Here is a 25,472-nt window from a genome sequence, read left to right on the forward strand (position 1 = left end):
TGTGATACAGAGCAGTACTGGGGCAGTCACAAGTGCCTGGCCTTTGTATAGCAACTTGCTGAACTTGTATTTAATGAGGAGAATACACAAGGTTTTTGATGGTATGACTCCTGCAAAATGCTTTGGCCATGCTGGGTTTCTCTCCCTTTGGCCAATGCTGGTTGAGGAATAGCTACAGAAAAAGGTACAGGGGTGTCCCTGAAGGAGGAATGAACGAAAAGCTCCAAATCTGATCAGCTTTGTAGAGAAACATGCAATTAGGCAAGAATGGGATGATGGTGCAGCCCGGGGAAGAGACAGACTCCTTTTGCCAGCAGCCATTGGGAGACCCAATTGTGGTGGAAAAGTGACTTAAGTACAGGAAAACCCTGCTATTGCAGTCTGATCGATCATTTACTATCCCCATGTAATAAATATATTTGGTTTTATGTAATGCAGGCTAATAAATCATAGAACTCTGGGCTAAATCTTTCCTTGTTGTAGCTTTGAAACTGTACTAAACCTGACTCTGGTATTAATTCTGTGCTCAGTTACAGTGCAAAAAAGCAACAAATTATAAAGGTGAGGTGTCACAACTTTCCACATCCCTCACCTGCTGGAGCTGTGGCTTTTTGTTCATTATGTTTTTCAGAATGATAAGGTATGATTTTTCTCACCCTCTGAATATGCTACTCTGAAATATTTCCACAATGCACTAAATATCTTTTCAGTCATAATCTACAGGATTTGCAGAATGGCAGTAAGTGGTTCTAAAGGGATTCTGTAGGAAAGTAAGGCAGTTCCACTTCTGACAGATTCCAGTTGAATTCTGTGCTTTATGGCTATGGCTCTCTTTATTGAAAAATCAGGATCTGAGCTTACCTCAAGCTGAGAAACCTTTTTTTCTATTCCTGTAAAGGTGCTGTGTGACCAACGTGGAACCTGAATTTTTTTACCAAGAAGCTCTCAACTCATTTATTTCTTTGTATTAGTGAAATGCAGGAAGCTGAGAGCAGTGAAATGATTATGTTCACATATCCACGGTCTCCTAGAGAGCCAGAATCTTCTGTATGGATGAACTGTTACACATTTCTGCTCATTTTGTGAACTGCCTCAAAAACTGTAGGGTTACTAGTAGCTTGAATAATGGGAGTCTGAAAAGGCTGGCATTGCTTATAATACCAGAAATCTCTGAGTCTGGGGTTGGGAAAGTGGTGGGTTTTGAGTGTTCTTACTCAGCAGGATAAAAATCCCACTATCCCTAACCAAGAAAATATAGTCTTTTTCTGTCTTAAAGCACTAAACTGCACCTCAAAATGATGGTATTCAGACCCAGTCATGGCAAACTGAGGAGCAGTATGTTCTAGTGTTAAGTTCCTGAAGACTGGGAATATTCTTACTCTTCTTTTGATGACGTGCTACTGCAAGTGTTTTAGGCTATGTGAAATCTATAGACAGCAATGCCTTCTGCACTGATGGATGCAATGTACAGCTGGGGTGTTGTGGTGACAGCCATACAGGCAAAAGCCAGTTCAAGCTCAAAAACCCTCAAGTTTTTTTTGGTGATGGGTGTTTTTTTTGGGTTTTCTTTTGGTTTTGGGTTTTTTTTTAATGTTTTTTTGTTTGTTTTTCTTATTACTTATCTTGCTCTGTGGTTTGTTACTAACATCTCAAGTTGGAGGTTGACTGCAAGCTGCAATGCAAGGTATTATGCTCATTTTGAATACATACCCTACAGAATAGGGTAGAAGATCTTTCTCAGAATGAGGATGCATGTCACCATCTTTCATCTGTAAGAACATATCACTGTAGTGTCTGTCTTTAGTAACTCTGGTGCTTGCTGTGTGACTCCTTTGTATCTTGGATCTGTGTACTGCATTATTCTTTCAACTTTTTTGTTATCTCTTTGTGAATGACTGTGCAAATGCTCTGCTATCAGTAAAGGCTAGCACAGAGGACTTCCCAGTGAAATCTTTTACAGTATTCTACTGACAGCTTTCATTTGGCAGTGTTTGGAAGGATTTGAAAATAATTTGGATCTGAGAGGATTCAAGCTGTCTTGTAAACCAAGTGATTTCATTGGTCTGCCATTCCCTTAGAGAAATATGGGTGGTTACATGCGTTAGTGTGGATCTAGGTTTTCATAACAAGCCTGAGTAAGAGGAAGTTGCTCTTACTGTTCCTAGTGTCCTGGAAATGTGAGGTATTTGCATGAATGAATGTTGAAGGAGCCCCAGGCTTCCATCAAAGTTGAACTGATGTCTGCAGATTTGATGCTGCTTTTCCTTAGTATATGGGGGAAAATACCTGAAAACATAGCAAAAATCAACCTTCCACAGCATACATTGGAACTTGTGAAGTGTTGCTTAGCTGGAGGTTCTTAACCTCATCTGGTATGCAGAGGGATGGTGAAAGTAAAAGAGCTAGTCAAGTAAAATTTTTAAAAACTTAGCAAAAGCAAACCCTAAAAGCCCAGTTACTTGTGAGTGCAGCAGTCTTGTCTGTTGCCTGCTGGTACAGTTGATCTGTGCAAGGTGTCTTTTAGAATCCAGGCAGGATTCTAAATACACTTTCCCACACAAAGCTAGCATAGGCCAGAAGATGATGATAAGCTGTCAGTTGTGACAGTCTGTCTGTCGTGTCAGAGTCATGTCAGAGTCTGCATGTTGCAGATGCATTGCTGCCTACCAATGCTTGCAGCACTGCTTCAGAACGTGCAGCCCTGTGGCAAATTGACTCCGTAGTAGAAAACTGGATTGCTGGCATGTGGCTTGACAAGGGGTAAATGTCACTAAGGGGTTGTGTATCAGAACTACTGCAAAGAATAAAGCAGAAATGTGTGGGAGCAAGGAATAAGAAGTGGTTCAATAGCTTGGCCTATCTTGTCCCACTGTTCCCCAGAAAGCTGTTGTACCCTTCCCTCTTCCTGTTGTCTCTGCCCGGAACAGTGCCCCTGCATAAGGGTGGTGAATAGGACTGAGGAAATGGTTCTGCTGGAAAAAAATATCATATGAGTTATTCTCAGCCTAGTTCATTCTCTGTCTGTAGCCGTGTAGCGCTAAAGCCCATGAAAGCTGGTGGCAGGAGGGTGCAGGCATTTGGGATGGTTGACCATAGTGGGACCACACCCAGCCTGTGCTGGCACCACTGGGCTCATGTCCCTTTGGAGCATTTTGGGTATCCTGATGGTGTAGCTGCTCTCCTCTGTATTAGGAGAGCTAAAGTGCTTGAACTAGATGGAGCCTAAAATAACAAAAGGTACTTCAGCAACCACAGGCTGGTCTTTTATAAAATATGTACAGTCCCAGCAGAGCTATTTAAAATCTAAAACAGGTTGGTGCCAAGGGAAGCAGATGTGGGTGGGGAAACTGAATATGAAAAAGTGTAGAACTGAGTAGTTTCAGGGAAACCCTGTGCTTTATGGAACCATGACCTAAATAGATATAAAAAGGCAGCCACCCTAAATGAGACCCTGTACTGAAAGGAAGTTGCAGGATTTGTCTAGCTCGCTGGAAACGATAAAACTGAAAATCACAGGATGATGAAACAGCCTTACCTCACACTTGATTGTGCCTGCAGTTAAATTTGGAGGGATGGCTCATAGTCTGGGCAGTCAGATCACACAGTAAGGCTGTGTTCTAGCTCCTAGAAGTCTGGCTATTGTTCAGATATTCAGTGAGGGCTGTGAGCTGGCCAAGAAGTTTCTGTGCCACACCCAGGCAGAGCTTTGGATGTCTGAAACAGGCAGCCCTGTGTTCAGCTGCCCCTCTCTTACCAGTGAGCTGAAATGCAAGGTGTCTGTTGGTTGAAGAACAGAGGAGCATGTGAAATGGATAAACACACTTCTGGAGTGTTCCAGGCATGAGAATCCTTTGGAAAGCAGAGCTCAGTCACAGCAGTGATCTTTGTGCTCTCCTTCCTATAGATAGCCTCTTGAATGGTGCGTGGGGTACGTGAGCATAGGGTTTTGGGTTTTTTAATTTTTGTTTTTTATTTGCCCTCAATTCCAAGTTACCTCTAAAACAGTATGTAGTTGCAGATGAATTTTGAGACCTTTTCTTAGGGAATGAGTATTTAGTCTGTGAGGTCATGAACATCAAGTACTTACTGTACATGTGGTGTGCCTTTGCAGCACACACTTGCCTTGTTAGCATCTTGACTTGATCTTGTTTTGAGCTCCTTCCAGCAAAATAGCCACTTGTAATTTTGGCAGGCATCCACTGGATGCTACATTTGGAAAGCTTATTGCCTGGTAGCCAAGACATGTGCAGACAGCCTTGTCTGCTTAGCCCCTTGAACTGGGTCTCTGCAGCTGATAAAGAAAGGGTATAAGGAAGTCCTCTGCCCTTGGAGGGAAGAACTAGATGAAAAAAAATTTAGGGGTAGGGAAAAAGCTGCCCTCTAAGAGTCATCTCAGAAAATCTGCAATGCTTCTGGTGGTAGGGAGTGCTGCAACAGTTTTGCTGTTTCACTTAAGGACTAGCAGCCAGGATCATAACACTGGTGAGTGGTGTACAACTTGGGACACATGCACAAAATACTTGTTGGAATCTGTAAGCATGACTGCCCAGGAGGGGCCCACAATAGCTGTGAGGATTTCACCATAACCACTGATGGTGAATTTAAACATACTCACTGTCCTGCTGACTGCCTTTAAGTTGAAGAGTTTTTGGAAGGGATGCGGCTAAGCTCAGGCATGCAAAGTACAACTGCCAACCCTACTAAGAGTGTGCAGAGGCCACAACAGGCATATGCTATTTCTCCAGAGAGTGGCACCTTCTAACAGGCACAAAATGAATGCTTGTTCACAAAACAAAATCAAACCAAAATGGAACCCAAAGCTATCTGGCCTGTAGAAGTTGAATGATGGCAACTGCATATAGCTTGATTTTTGCTTTGAGTTTTGCCTCCTTTTGCAGATGTTGTAGAAAAGGGGTAAGGGGCTTTCCCCATGTTTTTTTTATCTTCTGGGTTTTGAGTAGTAAAGGATGTTCTCTCGAAGTTGTTCAAACAAGAGGTACAAAAATAGTTATTCTAAGGGCCTCTTCAGACTAGCTCTAAAGAAATAGAAAATGGCAACATTAATTGCTTGGACCAGCTACAGGAAAGAAAAGGGAGGTGCATGAGGAATCTATTTATGAGAACGGAAATGGCAAAAATAGAGGAATTGATCCATTGCACAAGGTTGAGCAAGTTGTGTAATCAGTGGCATACAATATCTGGATTTGACTATAAGTGTGAGGATCCACCCCTTGCTTCTTTTACTGTATTAGTATGCTCACCTTGAAACTCATTTTGTCAAGCTGAAACTTGTTTGCCCTTGGACAGGGTGGCAAGCTCCTAGCAGCTGTGGTGTGGAAATACCATTAGAAGTAAGCGAGTTCCTGTTGTCTGCTTGGTTGAAAAGGAAAGAATTATATTTGAGGAGCTTTAACTTGGAAACATGTTATTGATGATTTTGGAAGCCATGCTATGTAGGGGGTAGGGGAATTCCCTGTCTGCTTTTATTATTTTGAATGAATAACTTTGTAGTAATCTTAAAATGTAGAATTCTTATTCCTGAAAGTTGTCTGACCAAATTGGATCACTAGTTGATGGACTCTTCTGTCATTTTTGCTTCAAATGCTGACCTAAGTATGAGCTCCATCTGCCACTTGATGTTAAATGAAGGAAGTTTTGTTTTCTTTTGTTTTTATGTGAACTTGTTAATACATGTGATATACTTAGGGTAGAGTGGTATATAGCTTGAGTGTATCCAGGGCTCTGCACATAACCGTGGTGGTGATGGGCTTCTCTTGAGAAGGGCTTGGATCACATATCTCTGGGTCACTCAGCAGCAATATGCACTTTCCAGTGGAATCTGGAGCATGCTGCCAGTTCCTCATGTTTTGGTCTTAAACCCAGTGATGTGTATTTCATAGCACACTGGATGTATGATCTCCTCCATCCTTCTGCAAGGAGAGTAATGGTGGGGAAAAGGGAACAGGCCAGAAAAAAGTTTGTCATGGAGCTAGTAGGTGGAGCTTCCTTCTGTGCTTTCAGGTTACAATTCTTGCCATCTCTGCCAAGCTGACCTCAAGCAGTGGTTGAACCCATTAACTGAGACTGGATTAGTCCCTTGTTGCTTTTGTCACTGGCTGCTTACAGAGGCCTGTCCTTCCTCTGCAGGTGGCTTTTAATTTACTTGTATTATTGGTATGAACTGATATGTCCCTCAGTAGATGATACTGAGCTGTGGAATTCAGCATAATTGGATGAAATTTTACTGTAAACTTCATGTAAACCTACTATGTCTTGCAGAGTCTGACTGTTACAGGTGGCATTCTTTGTGATTCGATATCAGCTGTGTGTCTTGTTCACATACAGTAGTCTGAAGCTTGCAGTAGTGAGTTTTAAATTGTGGTTAGATGCATACTTAGTAACTAAGCATACTAAGTAAGTTAGTAAGTAAGAAAGGTGGTAAGCTGTAAGATCCTTGGGCATCTTGGTACCTTCAGTGATTTGATCAGCCATCTGTAGCTGACAGGCCTGTGTTAATATCTTAATACACAGCAGGTACAGACAGTTGGGATGTGTTTATAACCAGTGTAATGCTGACAGGTACAGGAACTCCCTATCTGTCTGGCTTTGTCAGAAATGACATAACAAATAACCCCAACTGAATAACTGACTTCTGCAAAAAGATCTTAGGTCTTGTGCTGTCAAATGTGCAAGGAGAGCAAGGGGTGGGTGGTGAAAATGATTTTTTTTTTTTTTTTTTTTCTTGTACAACAACGATGGTGGTATCTTGTATATCTAGTGAAAAATTTTCAGATAATGGTCTTTGTGTCCACTTTTAGTTTCAGATGAAGATGACTGAAACTGCCAAAGCAGAGTAGGATGGGTCACCTTCCTTGGTCTCAGTGGCCCCTGTGTGTTCCCTGTTAAGCAGGAAGGAGGGTGGTGGAGAGGGCTGGGAAGTCCTCGAGTCCTCAGGAGGGTAATGCTCTCTCTGGGGGCTGCAGGGCCAGGGCTGGTGCCTGGGGTGTGCCTTCTGTTCCCTGATGAGCTTAGGGGTATGAAAAGGCCCTTTAAGACTACTGGAAGGGGGCTTGGCTTAAGTAAGTGTAATCCCTTTAGAAATGGCAAGCACTTTCACATGACGTCCAGCCTCACCCCACCGAACAGCAGCCGGGGCACTTTCGGCAGTGCTGGTGTTTGGGGTAGAGCCAGATGTCTGTGAGTACTTGGGTGCTGTGGGCTGGGGTCCCCCCTCTGGGCTCTGCTCATGCCCTGGGCTGGCCCTGGTCTCACTGGGGGCTGTTCTGGGTGGTCTACAGGGTGGGAAGCACTGTGAAGCTTTGGGGAGCACTTTGGGGAAACATTCCTGGGATGCAAGGGAGCAGTTCTCATATTTACTATACTGTTGCTAATCTTGCTGAAAGCCAAAGCTGGGAAGGTTTCTGGACTATTAGGGTTCCTTATGAGATCCTGAGTTTGTGCAACTCCAGCTGGGTTAGGTGTGCTTCTCTGGCCAGAGCGGCTGGATCTGATGCATTGTGTCAGTTCAGTATCTTTAGCTGCAGTTACTGCTGGGTGAACTGGTGCTCTACAGCATGGAGGGTCTGTAAATAACAGCCTGGAGTTTCTTTTTATCTAAACTTGCTTCTGTAGCGGTCAGATGAGTAACACATTATGACTTTCCCTATGCCGTTTTCTCCAGAAAGAGTCCACTTGGCAGCTTGAACCCAGGAAGCATAAATATCTGATTCTTGGAGCCTGCAGACCATCAGGGTATAACAGCTTCCTAGCATTCAGGAAATCCAGCGAGGAAAGAAGCTTTAGCTCAGGGTCCGGGTTTTGTATGGGTTGATACTCTCTTGTGCTGACTATACCTATTATTCTGACATGAATTTCCTAGTGCTTTGTTCCTGTTTCAGCTTCTGACAAGCAGAATTGTCTGTTCTACCTCTTGCTCACAGTGCTGGGGCATAAGTACAAGCAACACATCCGTTATTTGGTGTGATGGTGTCAGTCTTTCCTGTTTGTCCTGCTGAGTGCAGCTATGTGTTTTCATCTTGGGAAGGAGGTACAGCAGGTTATTACTAGGGCTCATTCAGACACATGGAAGATAGCTGATAATCATTGCTGGTAGTAAAACTTACTGGGAATCTTGAGTGGGTCAGAGAGTGAGACTTGAAGATATGTGGGCAGAGTTAACATTTCTGAAAAGATTTGACAGATAGGTGCACTGTATTAAATCTGCCTCCTATAGTATGCTAAACACCATGGGAGGAGGGGGGTGGTGTCCTCTAGCTTCTGGAATTTTTTGCCTGTCAGAAGGAGCTTTCTGGTTGTAGCTGCTCTAGGGGCTGGAACAGTGTCCTCCATGCAAGAGTTTTTGTCTGTGCAGGTGGTCTTGCCCTCACTGCAGCACTGTCCTTGGCAGCAGGAAGCTCTTTAATATGCTTTGGTAGTGGCTCTCTTCAGCAGTGCTTAGGCTGGTAGAACAATGGTAATTCCTCAAATAGAGAAAAGGAAGAGTTGCTAGGCTTCCATCTTTTTCCTGTAGCCATTATGAAATGAATCAGTTAAATATGGGGTTTTATCCTTGAGTATTTTTTAGCTTGGTGAGTGTAAATTTGCCTGTTGAAATGTGGTACTTGTTCTTTCTTGTAATGTGCAAAATGTCCTCTTTTGGAAGCTTTTCACAATGTGTTGCTAGCTGTTGTATGCAAAAATATTAACTGGTGATGGGAAGACAAAAGGAAGGCTGTTTAGAAGCATCCTTCTGGGGTAAAACTTATGCTAGTTTAAGATCTAAGCAGAGCTTAGAGGGCTGCAGACTCACTTGGATGCAACAATGGGTGCATTGTAAATGCCATGATGAAAAAAAAAACAGTGAGTTGGTTTAAATGGAATTTGAGTATAAATTACTGCATTAGGATAGTATTTTTTGTAAATCTGTTGACAGTGAAATCCAGCAAGTCCTCTAAAAAACCCTTCCAAGTGTCAAAAACTTGAGACAAAAGTTTGCTTAGGAGTAGATTTTGGAAAAGTGGTGTAGTGTACTTGGGGCTGAGTTCTGTCACTGGATCCTGTGATCTGATCGCTGGTGGGCAATGTCTTTTTTCCCTTCCTGTTTTTACTCCTGTTCTTTACATCTCATCAGTGTGCCCCTCGCCTGTCTGGACTGAAAGAAATGATTTTTATATGTGAAACGTTTATGTTGGCTGTTTTACTGAGGAGCATTTTATTCCATTTACACGATAATCCTTAAGGGACAAGACAAGCAGAATCAAAATTATGATGAGACCCCGTCATGCTGGCTTTCTTATATAGCACTTCTGTTGCATAACCCTTGTGCCTGTGTTGGGCAGTACTTGGCTGTGAATGCCCTCAGTAAAGTGATTTTACGAAAAGTAAGATTTAAAATGAATGAGGAGGAGGCAGGCAAGCATGCGGTGCCTGGTGCTTGTCAGGTGGAGATTACAACAGTCTGTAGGTCTCATAGTTTGAGCTGCAGGCAGAGCAAATTATGATCGGTGACACTGGCTTGCTGATAGTGAGGTGCCCCTGGGTGACTTTGAGAATGAAATTCCCTTGGTGCTTGGATTTTCAGCATTTTACATGCTAGGGGAGCCCAGTGGTATTTCTGACCCGTCACGCAGGCTCTTGCAGTGACACAAGGCACTGGCAAAGCTGCATCTGCTCCGAAGTACTGTCAGGCCTCTGACCTGCTCACTGGGGATGGAGAGCAGTGCCCACCACCACCTGGAGTGGTGGAAACCTCATTGTGGTGTTTAGGTTCATGACAACGGGCTCAAGGAAACCTGGCATGTTACCAGGTGGCAAAAAGTTCTTTGCATATTGTTTCTACACCAGCGAGGCTTAGCAAAGCTCAGTTTTACATCAAACTGACTTCTCAGCCAAGTACTAAATTAATACAAAACTGGTGGTTAACATGTGAGCAGCCCAGCCCAGGAGGTGCCTCCAGCCGGCAGCGTGCAGTTGAAGGTGTTAAAGCTGTGCCAGGATGCGGGAAGCAATGCTGGGGTGTGGTTCCCCAGAGCACAACCGTTTCCTGTGGTGTTCCAGCTCATGCCCTCTGCTGAAATAGCAGAGCCTGAAGCTGTGAGGACAGACCCCATGCAGGACTTTGCTGCTCCTAAACATTAGATTGATGCTTGTCTTGAGCACGGGAGAGGGGGGGGCGGGCGGGCGGGCGGGCGGGCAGGGTGGGCTGGCGGCGGGGCTATACTAGGGGGAAAAGGTGTATGTTTTGCTATTGAATGTGCTAACTGAAGGGTGATCACTGGTCAGATAACCTAAGTGCATTTCAGTGAATGAAAAAGAAGGAATTTTGCTGGTTCCAGCGTGGATTCTTGTTTTACTGTGTTAACAAAGATGCAAGTCTTACAAATAAGTATTCTGCATGAGTTGAGGATACTTACTGAAGAAGCTTTATATTAAACGTTAAGGTCTGATTTGCCCTAAAAAGCTTAAAAACACTTCTGGCACAGGTTGCAGAGAGCTGCAACACATGTTTCAGTTCTGTTTTCTGGGGCTCAGAATATTTTGCCCTCAGATACTTCAACATTCAACCACCCAAGCAGATGACATTAGAGAAGAGTAACTACTGAGTTTTATCCACAAACAGTGGAGCATGAAGTCTGTTTTAATTCCATGGCAGCTGGCATGTTAGTGTTTGTAGGTGAACAAGAAGGACTTAGACTTAAAAGCAAACAAAAAGCAACTTGTTACTTAATGGCTTATGTAACTTTTCTTAGACATGGCTCTTGGACATCTTTGCTCTTGCTGGTAGGAGTGCTGGGTAAGCCAGGATTGCAAGCCAGCACTCTCTCTTTCTGGTAATTGTGGGAAGTTACAGCAGGAGAACATAAGGAAACATCAAGGTGTTGAAAGCTGCTAATTTTAAACAGATCTTGACCGCTTACAAGTTTAGGTTGTTTGCTTTTTCTTTGCTACTACTATGGAATGTGTTTTTCTCAGTTTGGCTTTATTGTGTCAGAAGGGTCACAGGGTTTCAAACCAAACTTAATCCTGGTCTCCTTGTTCATGGTATCTTTGCTCCGATAATGTCCACCTGGCATTCCTTATGCATGCAACAGTTGGTTAGAACTGAAACTCTTCTTGACCAGTTTTGCTTCTTGCTTATGGAAAAACACCTGGTTTTTTCTCTTTTACAGTCTGCTGCTGCTTTCTTATTAAATGAGATATGAAATCTGTTCATATACAGGGTAGAAATACAGGGATCAGAACTGGCTGTGATCATATGTGTATTGTGTGGTTCCTTGAATATTTCTCTGCTTTCTCTAGCTTTTTTTTTGGTCTCTAGTGTCATGTGGTTAGCTTATAGTCTAAATGCGAGTTTGAGTTACTCTTACTAAAACTGTTCACAGTTTAATTCCCCCCAACCCCTCACCCCTGGAAGGCTGGTAGCATGTGCTAAGAGGATTTATTGCACCAAAGAGCAAATAAATTAGAATTTGTTGATGTGGGTTAGATAGCTTTTTGCAAGAAAGAGAACTATGAATGCAAGGCCTGTATGAGGAGGGTTGATGCACTGTGAATACCTTGTCTGTACAACTTAAAGTTCTGAACCTTTGCTTTGGTGGAAAAGCATCAAAACAGTTTGATCTTAAAATGTCTGCATCTTTTGTGCCCAAACCATAAAGTATCTTCTTTTTCAGTTGATAGGTATGGACATAGAAATTAATTCTCAGGGGTACTTGGAGGTCTTACTTTGCCTGGTCAGAAGTTAAGGTATCTGCATTCTGGCAGGTGTATTCCTGTCTGCCTCTACAAATCTGTGCAGTTTCTTTTTTCCCTTCAGTAACGACCAGTAATTGTGAATGGAATCAGTTTTTTTCCACTTATCTTTGAGGTGAAATGCCTCTGCCATTTAGCTTGCTTCATGAGAACTATTGGTGAAAGGTGTACAGGTGTCTTCCTGCTTCTGTTGGAATGAAACTTCAAACTTTCTTGCTGAAGTCCCTTACCACTTGCGTTTCACATGTGAAAATGTGATGGTGGTGAGATTTTTCTGTCAAGATAGAGTACATCACAGTATTTCTTCTGGAGGGCCATTCATGGTCCTACTTTCTGAAGTCTAAGGTTAACATTGCCATGAAATCTCGACTGCAGTATTAAATTATGCTTTAACCGTTTCTGCTCTGGAGTTCTTTCACCTCCCCAGAAGCACTGGAAAGCAGTTCTGTGCTACAGGGGAGCTGCAAACACTGTGCTGGCAGGGCTGATGACATGGTAACTGCTGGCAGTGGAGTTCCTGCAGGCTTGAGAGCTGGAGTCCCCTAGAGCACATGTAACAATGCATTTTCTGTCTTCCAGATCAGTGTGCGAGTTACCACCATGGATGCTGAGCTGGAGTTTGCCATCCAGCCCAACACTACAGGGAAACAACTCTTTGATCAGGTAGGTGATGGAGCTGCAGAAGATCTAATCTTGATAGTTTGTCTATCAAGGTTGAGAAGCTTACCTGGCTTCCAGCTGTTGCTACAACCTTTAAGTGTGCAGCTGAATTGATAATCTATACTCTCTGTCAGGCCCTGAGGGAAATCTTGAGAGAAGTTTTGTGCTGTACTGGCCTGTCATTGTCTGGGTGCTTCAACCTTCATCTGTGTTGGCTGGCTTGGCAACCTGCCTCTTGCTTTGGCCCAGATAGAAGCAGGGAGGCAAGTGCAGCACAAAGCTGGAGCAGCTGAAGACAGACACTACCAATTGCAGTGGCTGAAATCTTAACAGGCTCCACAAAGTTTCTCTGCTATAATCCTGAAAGCCACAGATTTGCTAGTTGGAGGAGACTCTGAACAATGATTTCATAGCTTAAAGAAAAGTGAAGTGAAGTGAAGGAACTGCCAGGCCAGATATGTCAGATATGGGTGTGGTTCAGTAGGGTTCTGGGGCCAGCTCTACACTGTACCTATGGTAATGGAGAGAAGCTGGAGGGCTGACCCACTCATAGAAGGCAGCCTTTTCATTTGGGGGCCAGCAAACCTAATTTTTTTTTTTTTTTTTTTTTTACACGTATAACCACAAACTGCTACTTTCTTTCAACTCTTGCTGGATGATTGAATGCTAAATATTATATTGCTCTTTGAATCCCAGCTTTGAAACTGAGGCAATAGAGTTAGATCCTAGGCTTTACTAAAACAATATTCTTTCACATAATGGGAAAAACAGAAAGGCTTTCTGGAAAGTTCTGAGTTGCACTGTAGTTTTTTTCTCTATCTGGTTTCTGACATTATCCCAGCAAAGCAGCAGGTGCTAAAAAGTGACACCACTCAAGTCCCATTGTATTTTTAATCTGCACAGGATTTTTTCAGCTCTAGAGCATCCACAGCTTTAGTTATAAACTGAAGTTGTGGCAGACTTCAGCTTTGGCAGCTTGTCTGCTTTTGAGAAACATCTGATCATGCTTCTAGTATGAGAACTCCTCATGTAACTCCTCATGTAATTGATTTCACTGCTTTGTGTCATTTTTTCAAACGGCTGTAAGTTCTCCTCCCTGCAATGTGTTTCACACAGCACCTGTCTGAACACAAGTTTTGGGTTGTTTTTTCCATAGCAAACACTTTGCAAGGGAGAAAACAAATACTGTTGCAGAACCAAGTTTCTATGTTGCTAATGTAAATAAGGCAGTGTTACTTCAGCTAAATTTGATTGTAGGTGGAGTTAGAAGAGGAAATACAGTGGGGAAAAAGTGCAGCTAGCCATTACACATTTGCTATTTCTGAAGGGTCTGGTGGGCACCATCTCTTGATACTGTCCATATATTGCACTCGCTAAAATAAGGATGAAACTGCCTAGCAGACGAGACTTCCTTGTGGAGGTGGTGATATTTGCTCCTGATAGAAGTGTGCTAGAGCCTCATCAGTAGCAGATGTCCATACTTTGATACAACAGTGCTTGATAATGTTGGTGATACCACCACAGTGGTGGTAGAAGGACTAACCCTATGCCAAGGCTTGAGAATGTTGCAAATCATAAAGCAGGGAGTTGGCAGTAGACATGGGGATGTCAAAAGTCTTCCATCTCTAGCATGAATAAAGAGTTTGGGAAGTTACTGCTCTGTGAGTGGTTGAGGAGCTTAGACCCAGCTTCTCTTGATACCTTGCAATCTATTCATTGGCTCATTACAATTAAGGAAATTGAAAAGGAGGTAGCTATTCAGCTTCTGCCACAATGGGAAACATTTAAACTTGGTCTCTGAATGCAGATACTCAGTAGGTCTTTTGTTTGCTTTGTTTTATCTTACGGAAAATGTCAGACTTTTCTGTATCAAAACAGACATTATTGTCAGACTTGCACATAAAGGGAATCAAGTACTTGTGTAGGGATATGCTCAAAAAGATTACTGATCTTTGTATGATGAGCTAACTGAATACCAGACCAAAACTTGAGAGCCTTGGGTGAGCTTAGAGTAAATACTAAACTTGCTCCCTTTAGTATGGAGAAAGGGATTTGCATATATTGTCAGCAGGCATGTATCCATTGTGTTTCAAATGGCTGAGCTGCTTGTGTAGGTTATTCCTGTCCAGAGCTGTTAAGGGGGACTGTGCTCTGGCTGGTAATCTGTTCCCTTTGTTTCCTTTTCTGTCCCAAGGTTGTTCCAGGTCCCGTGATGGGGTGTGTGAGACCAAAGTTATGTCTGCTTATTTTCTAACTCCCTTAAACTACGTTGTGCTGCTGGAATAGCAAATCTGGTATTTTCTGCCCAGTTCTGGTTCTGAATAAGGATCCGATTTCATAAATCCTTTTTTGGAGGAAAGTGAGGTTCAACAAAGGAAACTTACAGTTTTGCTGTTGCCACACACTGACCTTCTGTGAAACCTGATTTATTTTTTTTTTACTTCTTTTTACAGAAAAATTTTGAGATATTCTGCATGTTTTTGCTCTAGAGTGCCCTTTCACTTCTACTTATCAGTTCTGAACTAAGCAAAAAGGAAACTGCAAAGTATTACCAAAGTTTTTAGCTGCAATGATTATCTCAGTGGCTTTGTTCAGTAACATTTAGGCAGTATTTGTTTCCATCTGTCGTATCTAAAGGTAGAATAAGTATATTCCTTATGCCACCCATAATTCTTACCTGAATAGGATTCAGAAGAATTTTGGAAAGCTTTTATCTAGGTAGTAGCTTCACGAGGAGGAACAGTTTGAGTCTAAAGTTCCATTGTAATAATAGGTAAATGGGCTTTAGGTAGAAAAGGTCCTGTCTCTCTCTTTACTGTTTGGTTAAAATTCAAACTGAATTTTTACAGTGATAGAGCAATGCAGATGCCTTGTTGCTTTGTTGGAAATTATCTTCTGCCCTGAAGCAGCTGGCTGTAGAAATATTGAGCTGATATACAGTGCAGTGACATCATATATATGCATCTTCTTATCCCATCCCCTAGGTTATGGGTTAAAATTCTAACAATAAGCATCTCTGCGCACTCTAAGCCTGGTCACTGGTGAGCCTAATATGCAATGGAGTGTGGGGTTGGTTTTGGATTTTCATGGGGTTTGGGGGTTTATTTGGTATTTTTTGGGGGGGATTTTGTTTTTTTGTTTGTTTGGTGGGTTTTTTTGGTTTTTTTTTGTTTTGTTTTGTTTTTGTTTTGTTTAGTTCTTAAAGACCCTAAAGAGTTCATTAAGAGACAAAGCACTTAAGATTCTTTGTTCATGTGCCCTGTCCTGGCTTGCTTACTTACCTGCTGCAGTGAATTTAATGATTTTGTAGAGTATCAGTTTGTCAGTCTCTTCTTTTGTGGTTTCTAGAGCTTACAGGCTGACCAAATCCCTCTTGACTTTTGAGCAACTCCAGCTGAGTTGAGCTGTGTTTGGAATAACCATGGCTGGTCTCTCCTGGTCTGCAAATTCAGTTTTCTGAGGAGAGAGACTGTCAACCCTTTAAGCCTTGACAATGTCCTATCTAGTACAGTTTAAGTAGTTTTTAAAGTACAGTTTAACTGTTTTTGAGCACTTGATCAGGTACATGAAAGCACTGACCCAAAAACTCACCATAGCAATTCTGTGGTAGAAGGCCACAAGTCTCGGGACAGTAGTTGGTTCCTCCCACAAACCCCAAAGAAGCCTTGTTTGTGCAAAATGAGGACTTGTTCACTGGTATGGATATGGGTTTCAGATTTCATGGGAGCATGTGGAAACTTGCTGGCTTTTAAAAAAGCAGTAGTCCAACTAAAAAGGGACTGCTTGTTAATAAGGAGGTCAGTGGCAAACTCTACTAAGCTTAAAACCTCAAAGATCCTGTCATTTATCACTTTGGCAGTTTATTTCTAACTTTCATTTTCAAAGAACTATATTCATATCCTGGAAGAGTCTGACAAATTAAAAGGGAGCAGTTGAATACTTCTGGCTGTAGATGGACCCCGTCCTGGAAGTTAGATGAGAGTACCTGGAAGAACATGTTCTAAGATGGTTTTGACTATGGCGTGTGAAACTGCAGGTGTGTACTTCCTCTCAGAAGTACTTGAGTTGTCTGTCACAGAAAGGGAGAGAGGCATACTTTTTTGCTTTTAACTAGGTGAAATTCAAGACAGAGTTGTGCTGCACTATAGCCTAGGATGCTTTTGCCTTCAGCACTGGAACTTGGTCTGAGTGGAATGTCTTTTTCTCTGCTTGCATGCTTTGGTCTTGCCCATGTAGATGGTCCTTTTATGGAGGATCTGCACTTGTTTGCCAGTGTGGTTGTGTATTTCCTGGGCTGAGAATGAGGGAAGTCTTCAATTTTTATGCTAAAATTTGTATTTGAGTGATGGGCGAGTGTGCAGGTGGAGGAGAGAAGGAGTCATGCAGACCTGGAAAAAGTGGAGTAAGAAGAAGTGAAAGGAAAGATTACCTGGAGATTACTTCGTGTTTCTTCTCTCAACAGATGTTAAAAAAAAAATAAAAAATAAATCTACCACTGTGTGCTTAGGCTGTCCCCAGAAGGTGAGGTGAGGGTCACCAGCAATGTCACTTACTGTGGGACAGCTGTATCTTTAGGCTGTTGTAATCTGTTGCTGGTTGTCGACCAAGCTTTGAAAACTACCCAGGGGCAGACTTAACGTTCTCCCTGGTGTGAAGGAAAGATGTCGCTCTCCAGCCAGGAGTGTGAAATTTGGGTATTTGGGTCTGTGTTAAATTTGGGTACCATGGTCTGTGTTAAACACTACTCTGTATTCTCTGTCTTGCTTGTCAGCCCTTCTCCATCCTTACCCATTGCCAGTAACTGTTTTTGGAACCATCTCACAGTTCATCAGGGCTCTGGATGCTGAGCTAGCTCCCCAGACATAGCTGGGTGGCTAACTGCCACCCAGAATCCTTGAAGCTGTAGGAAGCAATTCCTTCTTTATACTTTTCCTTTGCTAGGTGGTACTAAATAAGCTGCTAAAGCTGAGGTGGGAAGAGGGGCAGAGGGCTGTTTCCTCCCACATGGTTTGTCAGAGGCTGCAGTTGCATGTTGGAGGCTGAAAAATGGGCCAGATCTATGCTCTGGCCAACAAGCCTTGGCATGCGTGGTCGTGCAGCTCGTGAAGTTCCTGTGGCAGGAACTGTGCTGCATTTCAGTTGGGTTCAGTAGCAGTCTGGGGAGGTGATGCTGTGTACTGTCTCCCCCTTTCCTCTGTCCAGTCTGTTGTTACTGCGATTGCTGTGCAGGCTTCTGCTGTGGAATAAAAGTCCTTTTGTGCAGGGCCTCAGTGTGGTGCCTTTCAGTTCCTCCCTGGCAGCCCAGTTTGTTTAATTCCCAGGCATAAGCTGCTGACAAATGGAAGAGAGGCATGCGGACACGGAGAGGGACCTCCCACCCTATTTAAGATGTTAATGCTGGTCAGAACAGAGCTCTCCCTGGGCTCTGGGGCAGCCTTTCTTCTTCTCCCTGCACCTACAGGATTTCAATGTGTGCAGCAAACTTCGGTGCTTCTCCGGAAGTCTCCTTAGCTGTGTGCATCCTACCAGGTGGCGTGCACAAATCTGCCCTCTCTTCCCCAGTGTTCACTGCAGGCTTTAGCCAATTCTCCAGTTTATATTCATGCCAAGTGTGGGCTGAGTAATTTTATGGACTCCAATTGGGTGCTGTGCACAGGCTACACTACCTCTTTTAGGTTTTGTCTCTGTGTGCGCAAATAACAGCATGCTTCTGCTGAGAGCTGCCTTTGGGTCTTGGGCCTGAGAGGAACAAGGATCCTAATGCTACTTTTATAAGGCCAGAATAAATTGTCTGATCCAAGCCCTAAAGAATCTAATAAGTAGTGTGCATGGGAGAAACCTTTGTGTAGGCGGCAGGTGCCGAGCACCGACCGAGCTCATCACTCGGCAGGTCCCGGCACCTGCCGCCTACACCTTTGTCTTGGTGTTGTGTCTTGCCAAAGCTAGAGAGGACATCAGAAGGGAATAGGCTGCATCCTTAGGATCAGCAAGGAGGTAATTTAAAAGGAATTAAGCATTGAGAGAGAAATTGTAAAACATGGGACGAGACAGTACCAGATTACCCCTGTTTACCTGGCTGGGGGACACCATGACCAGGCAGCTGGTATTCCCATGGTGAGTAAGACTCATCATCTGCTGAAGCAGGGAAGCTTCAAGCAAGCCCGAGGGTGGGGTGTGTGTGGACACATCCACCTTAAGATTAGGGTCTCTTCCCTTCCACCTCCTTATCCAGTAATGGAGGTGACAATCAAGTGTCTTGTTTGCAGGTCAGAACAACTCCTGAGGGTGATGAGAGAGATGGAGGGAACTTCAGTTTCCAGAATTCCTGCACCCTGTGGTGTGCCCTGGTGCTAGTGAGCAGGCTTTACCAAGAAACTTCCCCTTCCTTTTTACCAACAGTAGCATTATCCTGCAGTAGTCTTGCCCCACCATGAGGCTCTTATCTCTTGTTACAGAATGTCTGTAAAGCCTTATTAAGGCTTATTTACATAACACCCCTCATGGGCTGGGGAAAACACTAAGGAGAGAACTTTATTTAGCAATGTAGTTAATTTCTGTGGTGTTTTTTGTCCTGGCACAAGGGGCAGCATATCGATTTACCCACTGTACGGTGCCACTCATTGAAGAGCTGCATGAAAAGCCTGTGCATATCTTTTGGTGGAGTAGAACACAAATACTAGCACAGCTGAGTAGGGGACAAGCCAGCAGGGTTGCTCAGGAGTGCATTTGCATGATAAGTGAGGGTGTACCTGAAAGTGGAGCTACATTGTTGACTCCTGGCAGCTATGACACCTGTCAGACCTGTTGCATTGTGGCTATACATGTAGGCTTATATGTAGCTGAAGAAAGGTGTCCCAGCTGTTGTTTATAAATAGCAACAGGCCTTAAAGATATGAGGGAGAGGGATGACTACAATACATCTCCCACTTAAGACCACTCAGATGCCCTGTCATCTTTGCATGTGTGTTGTGCAGGGGAGGCAGAAGGCTAAGGCACTGGTCATCTTCATGTACACCTGAACTTGCCTCTGACACAGTCTCTGCCACCAGTGATATCAGTCTGGCTGGCTGGGGCTCTTGGTCATCATCTTTCTTCTAGGTCGTCAAGACAATTGGTCTGAGAGAGGTGTGGTTTTTTGGACTTCAGTATCAGGACACCAAAGGCTTCTCAACATGGCTGAAACTGAACAAAAAGGTATGCTTGCTCCAAGCTTTCATTTATTCTGGGTTCCTTTCTCATGGAGGGCAGGGGCAAATTCACTCACTGTACTTCTGTCAGGGATCTGTTCTTGCCCCTCCACACACCTGAAGTACTGCAAGATAAACAGTTTGCCTTGCCTTCTGTTCAGTCTGCACACCCCTCCCCAAGGAGTCATGGTGTCAAACCTGGTCCTCCTGCACCCAGTTCTGTTTGTTGTCCAGGAAGATCTGTTATCAGAATCTATCTTTCCAGTAAGATGCTGAGGTGGTGCTTGTGTGAGCACCTTGGTTGGAGTGAAGCCTGGAAAGTAACTTAACCTAGCACTGATCATAAGTAGTGGGTTGTCATAAGTCCTGTGGGGAGAGGTGATGAGGTATTTAGCAGTAAGGAACTGAAAATTACTGCTTTTCTGCTCACTCACTTCTGCACCGGAAAGGAGAGGATTTTTTTTTTGTAATGCATCTTCCTGTTCATGATCCTGCTCCCCTTGCTTGGTATGTAGGCTATAAAATCTGGTAACTCTGTTGCAGGTAACAGCACAGGATGTACGCAAAGAAAGTCCCCTGCTTTTCAAATTCCGTGCCAAGTTCTACCCAGAGGATGTGGCAGAAGAGCTGATCCAGGACATCACCCAGCGCCTTTTCTTCCTCCAAGTGAAGGAAGCAATTTTGAATGATGACATTTATTGCCCCCCAGAAACAGCTGTCCTTCTGGCTTCTTACGCAGTCCAGTCAAAATATGGAGACTTCAACAAAGAGGTGCACAAGACTGGCTACCTTGCTAGTGACAAACTTCTCCCACAGAGGTAAGTGGACCTGGGTAGTCTTAGGCCTTCTTTGCCTCAAAGGGTCTGGAATTTTTGGGGGGAAGGTGTCTTGATTGGAGTGTTTAGAATAAGATGTAGCTGGGTGTATCTCTGAGGATCGTGATGTGTTTGTTTAATTAAGAGCTTTAATCTTAAACATGCTATTGCTACTGAAGAAACTCTTAATCAGAAGTAGTGAGAGAAGCTCCAAAACAAAGCAGAAAAAAGAAATAAATGCTACAAGGCAAAACATAACTGAATATAACTTGCCATTTGTCAGCAGTCTGAATACTGACCACAGTGTCTCTAACTAGCCTTATAATTAAATGATATTACCTGGAACATTTTTGTAGGGGCATTGTGATGCCCTACTTGAGTACTTCATGAAATATTGTTCAAGAGTGATGTGACTGTGCATAAATGTGGTGGCTAGTTTCAAACATCCTGTATATGCTTTCTAGAGTTCTGGAGCAGCACAAGCTTAACAAGGACCAATGGGAGGAGAGGATCCAAGTGTGGCATGAGGAACATCGAGGAATGATTAGGTAACTGATGCAGCGTGAAACTGCTGTATTTCAAGTAATGAGATACTTGCTAGAGTGTAATATGTGCCTGCATACAAAAATCTGTAGCCTGCTACTCAGGATGAGTTAGAGTTCTTCAGGTTATTCTGAATTTGCAGCACTTGTATCTCTCGACTTGGGTGATGCTTGTAGCCTTTGCCAGCTTCTTGCTGCTCTGCCCACGTATGAAGGCAGCACCTTCTTGCTCTAATGGCTTATAGACTCAAAAAGGAATATCTGCTTTTTTTTTTGTTCATGCTGCAGAGAAGATGCAGTCTTGGAGTACCTGAAAATCGCACAGGATCTGGAAATGTATGGTGTGAACTACTTCAGCATTAAGAACAAGAAGGGCTCTGAACTGTGGCTAGGTGTAGATGCTCTTGGACTCAACATTTATGAGCAGAATGACAGGTAATAAACCTAAATTAATATTTTCTGGAAAAGTCTTTAACTATACTAAAATTTCTATATAATTCTTGGCTGGGTTTTTCTTTTTTTTTTTTTCTTTTTTTTTTTTTTTTTTTTTTTAACACTGCCAGAGCAATCCAGCAATCCATAAGAGGTGCTACTTTGGACCAAAAACTGAAACTAGCAAGTCTTTTCAAGCTAGTTTTACTTGTATCCCTAGTCTTCCTGCCACACATAGATTCTCTAGTTCCGTTTCTCTTAAAAAAAGAAAAGCGTGACTGAAAAACTGCTTCTTCTGTTTGTTTCATTTGCATGGCTAATTTTGTTTGCTGATTCCAGTCAGTGTAAGAGTACTTAAACATGTGGGCAGATTTAGTAGAATGTTGAGCTTTACATTTTAAGGCAAGAATCTGGAATTACTTGGGTCTCTTATTTCTTTGTTTTCCATTTCTGCAGGCTAACGCCAAAAATTGGATTCCCTTGGAGTGAGATCAGAAATATCTCATTCAATGACAAGAAATTCGTTATCAAGCCTATTGACAAGAAAGCACCAGTAAGAAGCAACATTCAGTTTAAACTCATGGCTTCTTAGCTGCATGATCCTTAACGCTTAACACCATTTCTGGCATAATCAGAACATTGCAGTTGATGTGGATGGCCAGGCTGTTGCATTAAATAACTAAGTGGGAGAAGTCACAGTCTGGGTGTGTCTGGAGAGCCAGCCCCTGGTGGTGTTTGTAATGTAGCAGAGAGGCTGATCTGCTGTGTGCACCCTGTACTGTGCCATGAAACCCCACACACTGTAACAGCAGGTTGGGCTTGTCAGCCCTGTGTGTGTTTGTAGGCTGAAATTCATTCCTCAGAGTAAGGTGTCTAACTCCTGCTGATGGTTTAGATGCCATTAAGAAAAGCTGGCTAACAATTCTAGAAAGGTTTGGCATCTTGGAACAGGTCGCATATGCAGGGTGCTTTTTATGCTGAAGGAACATGTCTAATGATGCTTTCTTCTTCTCCCAAGGACTTTGTATTCTATGCCCCTCGGTTGCGGATTAACAAACGAATCCTGGCACTTTGCATGGGGAACCACGAGCTCTACATGCGCAGGCGTAAACCAGATACCATTGAGGTGCAGCAGATGAAAGCACAGGCTCGGGAAGAGAAGCATCAGAAACAGATGGAGAGGTTGGTAGGGTTCTGAATAACCTGGGCTTTGGTTGATCCCTGCACAGCAGCATCGTGTGTTGGATGAATTGGTGGCAACACCTTTATATGCTTGACCTTCACTAGATCTAATGGGATGATAGAAATGGCACTCATCACAAATATGACCCAGCACAACTTTTCTGTAGTTAATGTTCTGTCTGTCCCTTTGATTGGACTAATGCAGATCTTGATATAGGGAGATTTCCTTTATAATGTTGCTATTTTGAACTTGCCATTGAGATAAAGGGGCACATCTGGAGTAAAATTCATCAGTTGGGTGCTGTAGTGCACATCTTGTATGCTCATGGTTTCACTGGGAAGAGTTTGAGTAGCTGTTAACTTGAAATTGCATTATGACTTCCCCCTCATCAGAGCGCTGTTGGAGAATGAGAAGAAGAAGAGGGAGTTGGCAGAAAAGGAGAAGGAGAAGATAGAGCGTGAAAAGGAGGAGCTGATGGAGAGACTCAAGCAAATTGAGGAGCAAACCAAGAAAGCTCAGCAAGGTGATATGAAGTATTTCAGTATTTCCTTAGCTGTACAGTCTGAGTGAGAAGGGTACAAGCAGTGAAGCTGTGGGCATCTGTGAGCTGTTTGATTCCCCAGGATTTCATGCCAACTGGTGTTAGGGGCCTGGTTTTGCCTTTTGAAGCTGAATGTAAACCCTCCATATGCAGTTCCTGAAACAGGACCTGAATTAAAGATGTGGGTACTAGCCAAGATGCCTCTCTGGCAGCAAAAGTACCTTGCAATTGCTCCTGTGCTGGCTGAAAGCTTTATCCCAGCACATCTGTAGAAGAAGGAGTCAAAAATTGTAGCAGGTGCCACACCAGCCAGTGCACTGGTATGATTACTATCTAACTGCTTGGCCAGTTTCATAGTGTGGTGTTGCCCAAGCCAGGTGCTGTATACCTCTCTGCATTAAAGGATGTAATTTTGGGATGGGTACTTCCCCATAAGTCAATCGGGCAAGTAATCTGTTGGTTTGGAACAGGCCTGACTCTTAGTCTTCCAGCTCCAGATACAGTATGAAAAAGAGGAAAGGGGGCAGTTGTTGGCATCTCTCCTTTACCTGTTCCTCTGAAGGAAAACTCTCATCCAGAATTTAGGTGTAAGGGCACTTTCCTCTTCTGCCATTCTTTACTTCATATCTCTTCAAATATGCTCCCCTATTCTTCCAGAACTGGAAGAACAGACCCGCAGAGCTATGGAGCTGGAACAGGAGAGAAAACGAGCTCAGGAGGAAGCAGAGAAACTGGCTAAAGAACGTAGAGAAGCAGAAGAGGCAAAGGAAGCCCTATTGAAAGCATCTCATGATCAACAGAAGACCCAGGAACAGCTGGTAAGTGGGTGAGCTGGAAATCAGGTAGGGAACATAGTGACAGGGTAGATATCTTGAAGCAAACCAGGCTCCAAATACAGTGAAGAAACATAGTTTGGTTCCACGTTTGCAGATGAACTCGTACCTAAAAGCAAGCGTACAGTAGATCTGGATTGCTGTGCTTTTTGTCATTGTTTTTTTTTTTTGTTTGTTTGTATTTCTTTTTTGTGATGCTGGGAACACAGAGTAGAGCTTACTAATTGTTTTTGCTAGTTTGGATTCAAAGAATTGTGTCCTGTAGATCTGTTTGTAGGAGAAGAAAACCAAAACAAAACAAACCCACAAGGGAACCTAAAACCTTTTCTGACTTCCTTTTTACTTGTGTCATGAAGAAATTGGTGGGGCTGAAGTTTATAGGAAGGCTTTCTCCTTACTGAAAGATGTTAGAGATACTGTTTTTATTCAGGATTTGGACTAAATGCTTTATTTAAGAAGCACTTTGGTTTTGTCTCTGCTCAAAAGCCTTTCTTTTGCAGGCTGCTGAGATGGCAGAACTCACAGCTAGGATCACACAGCTGGAGATGGCCAGGCAGAAGAAAGAGAGTGAGGCCCAGGAGTGGCAACAGAAGGTAAAGCAGAATCGGAGCCAGTGGCAATACACCTTGTGGAGTTTCTTTGCATTCTGTGTTGTGACCTAAAATAATGCACTAGATACCATACTAGACTGAGTGTCTGCCAGCTTGAGGCTGTTGTAAATGCCTAGTTTTGCTTTTCTTGATGGGATGAGTGCTGTATGCTAACTCCAGGTAGAAGTATCTTTACTAAGTAGGCCTATTGCCCTTTTTCCATGAATTTAAACATTCTGCTGGCTAACACTTCAGAGATTTGAAGAATGTTTTGTAAATGCTTGTGGCTGAGTAGCTTTGGAACATACCCCTTCAGTGTGCAAGAGGTGCAAGGTGTCCTGTAATGAGTGAGAAGTCTCTTGCGCCTGGGATTGTTTGGAGTATCTGACTATGGTGTGCTCTTCTGCAGGCACAGATGGTGCAGGAGGACCTAGAAAAGACCAAAGAGGAGTTAAAGACTGCTATGAGCACCCCTCATGTCACCGAGCCCATGCACTCTGAGAACGAGCATGATGATGAGCAGGATGAGAACGCAGCTGAAGCCAGTGCCGAGCTGCGGTCAGAGGCCACCATCAAGGACCGCAGCGAGGAGGAGCGCACCACTGAAGCTGAGAAGAATGAACGGGTCCAGAAACACTTGAAGGTAAGAAGTTGACAGCAGAGAGAGTGTGTGTCTGGGTGCTACTTCTGTTCTTCTTGCAACTAATTGCAGCTGGGAGGTATTACTTCATATTTAAAAAAAGGGGAGGGGGAAAGGGAGGAGCCTGATTTTGACAGCTGCTTATCTGCTGAGTAGAGACTCGGGTCTTGTCTCATGGCACTTGACTTCCATTTCACTGGGAGAGGTGAAATATTTTCAAAGGCTGCAAAAAAACAGCATCTGTCAGTCATAGCAGTCTTATCTAAGTCTTGCCAGCCATCTGACAGCTGTTCATAGT

General features: G+C 43.4%; 1 protein-coding gene across 1 annotated transcript in view; it reads left to right on the top strand.

Moving 5' to 3' along the window:
* The window catches only part of MSN (moesin), a 35,524-nt gene that overhangs the window by 6,091 nt on the left and 3,961 nt on the right, over positions 1-25,472 (top strand). The window contains exons 2-12 of the mRNA XM_071758058.1: positions 12,331-12,414; positions 19,510-19,605; positions 20,142-20,416; positions 20,878-20,961; positions 21,244-21,390; positions 21,844-21,940; positions 22,406-22,569; positions 22,963-23,093; positions 23,769-23,929; positions 24,445-24,537; positions 24,944-25,177. Coding sequence (XP_071614159.1) covers positions 12,331-12,414; positions 19,510-19,605; positions 20,142-20,416; positions 20,878-20,961; positions 21,244-21,390; positions 21,844-21,940; positions 22,406-22,569; positions 22,963-23,093; positions 23,769-23,929; positions 24,445-24,537; positions 24,944-25,177 — 1,566 coding nt within the window. The remainder of the gene's footprint in view (positions 1-12,330; positions 12,415-19,509; positions 19,606-20,141; positions 20,417-20,877; positions 20,962-21,243; positions 21,391-21,843; positions 21,941-22,405; positions 22,570-22,962; positions 23,094-23,768; positions 23,930-24,444; positions 24,538-24,943; positions 25,178-25,472) is intronic.

The sequence above is a fragment of the Heliangelus exortis genome, chromosome 14 (genome assembly GCF_036169615.1).
Source record: "Heliangelus exortis chromosome 14, bHelExo1.hap1, whole genome shotgun sequence".
Classification (NCBI taxonomy): domain Eukaryota; kingdom Metazoa; phylum Chordata; class Aves; order Apodiformes; family Trochilidae; genus Heliangelus; species Heliangelus exortis.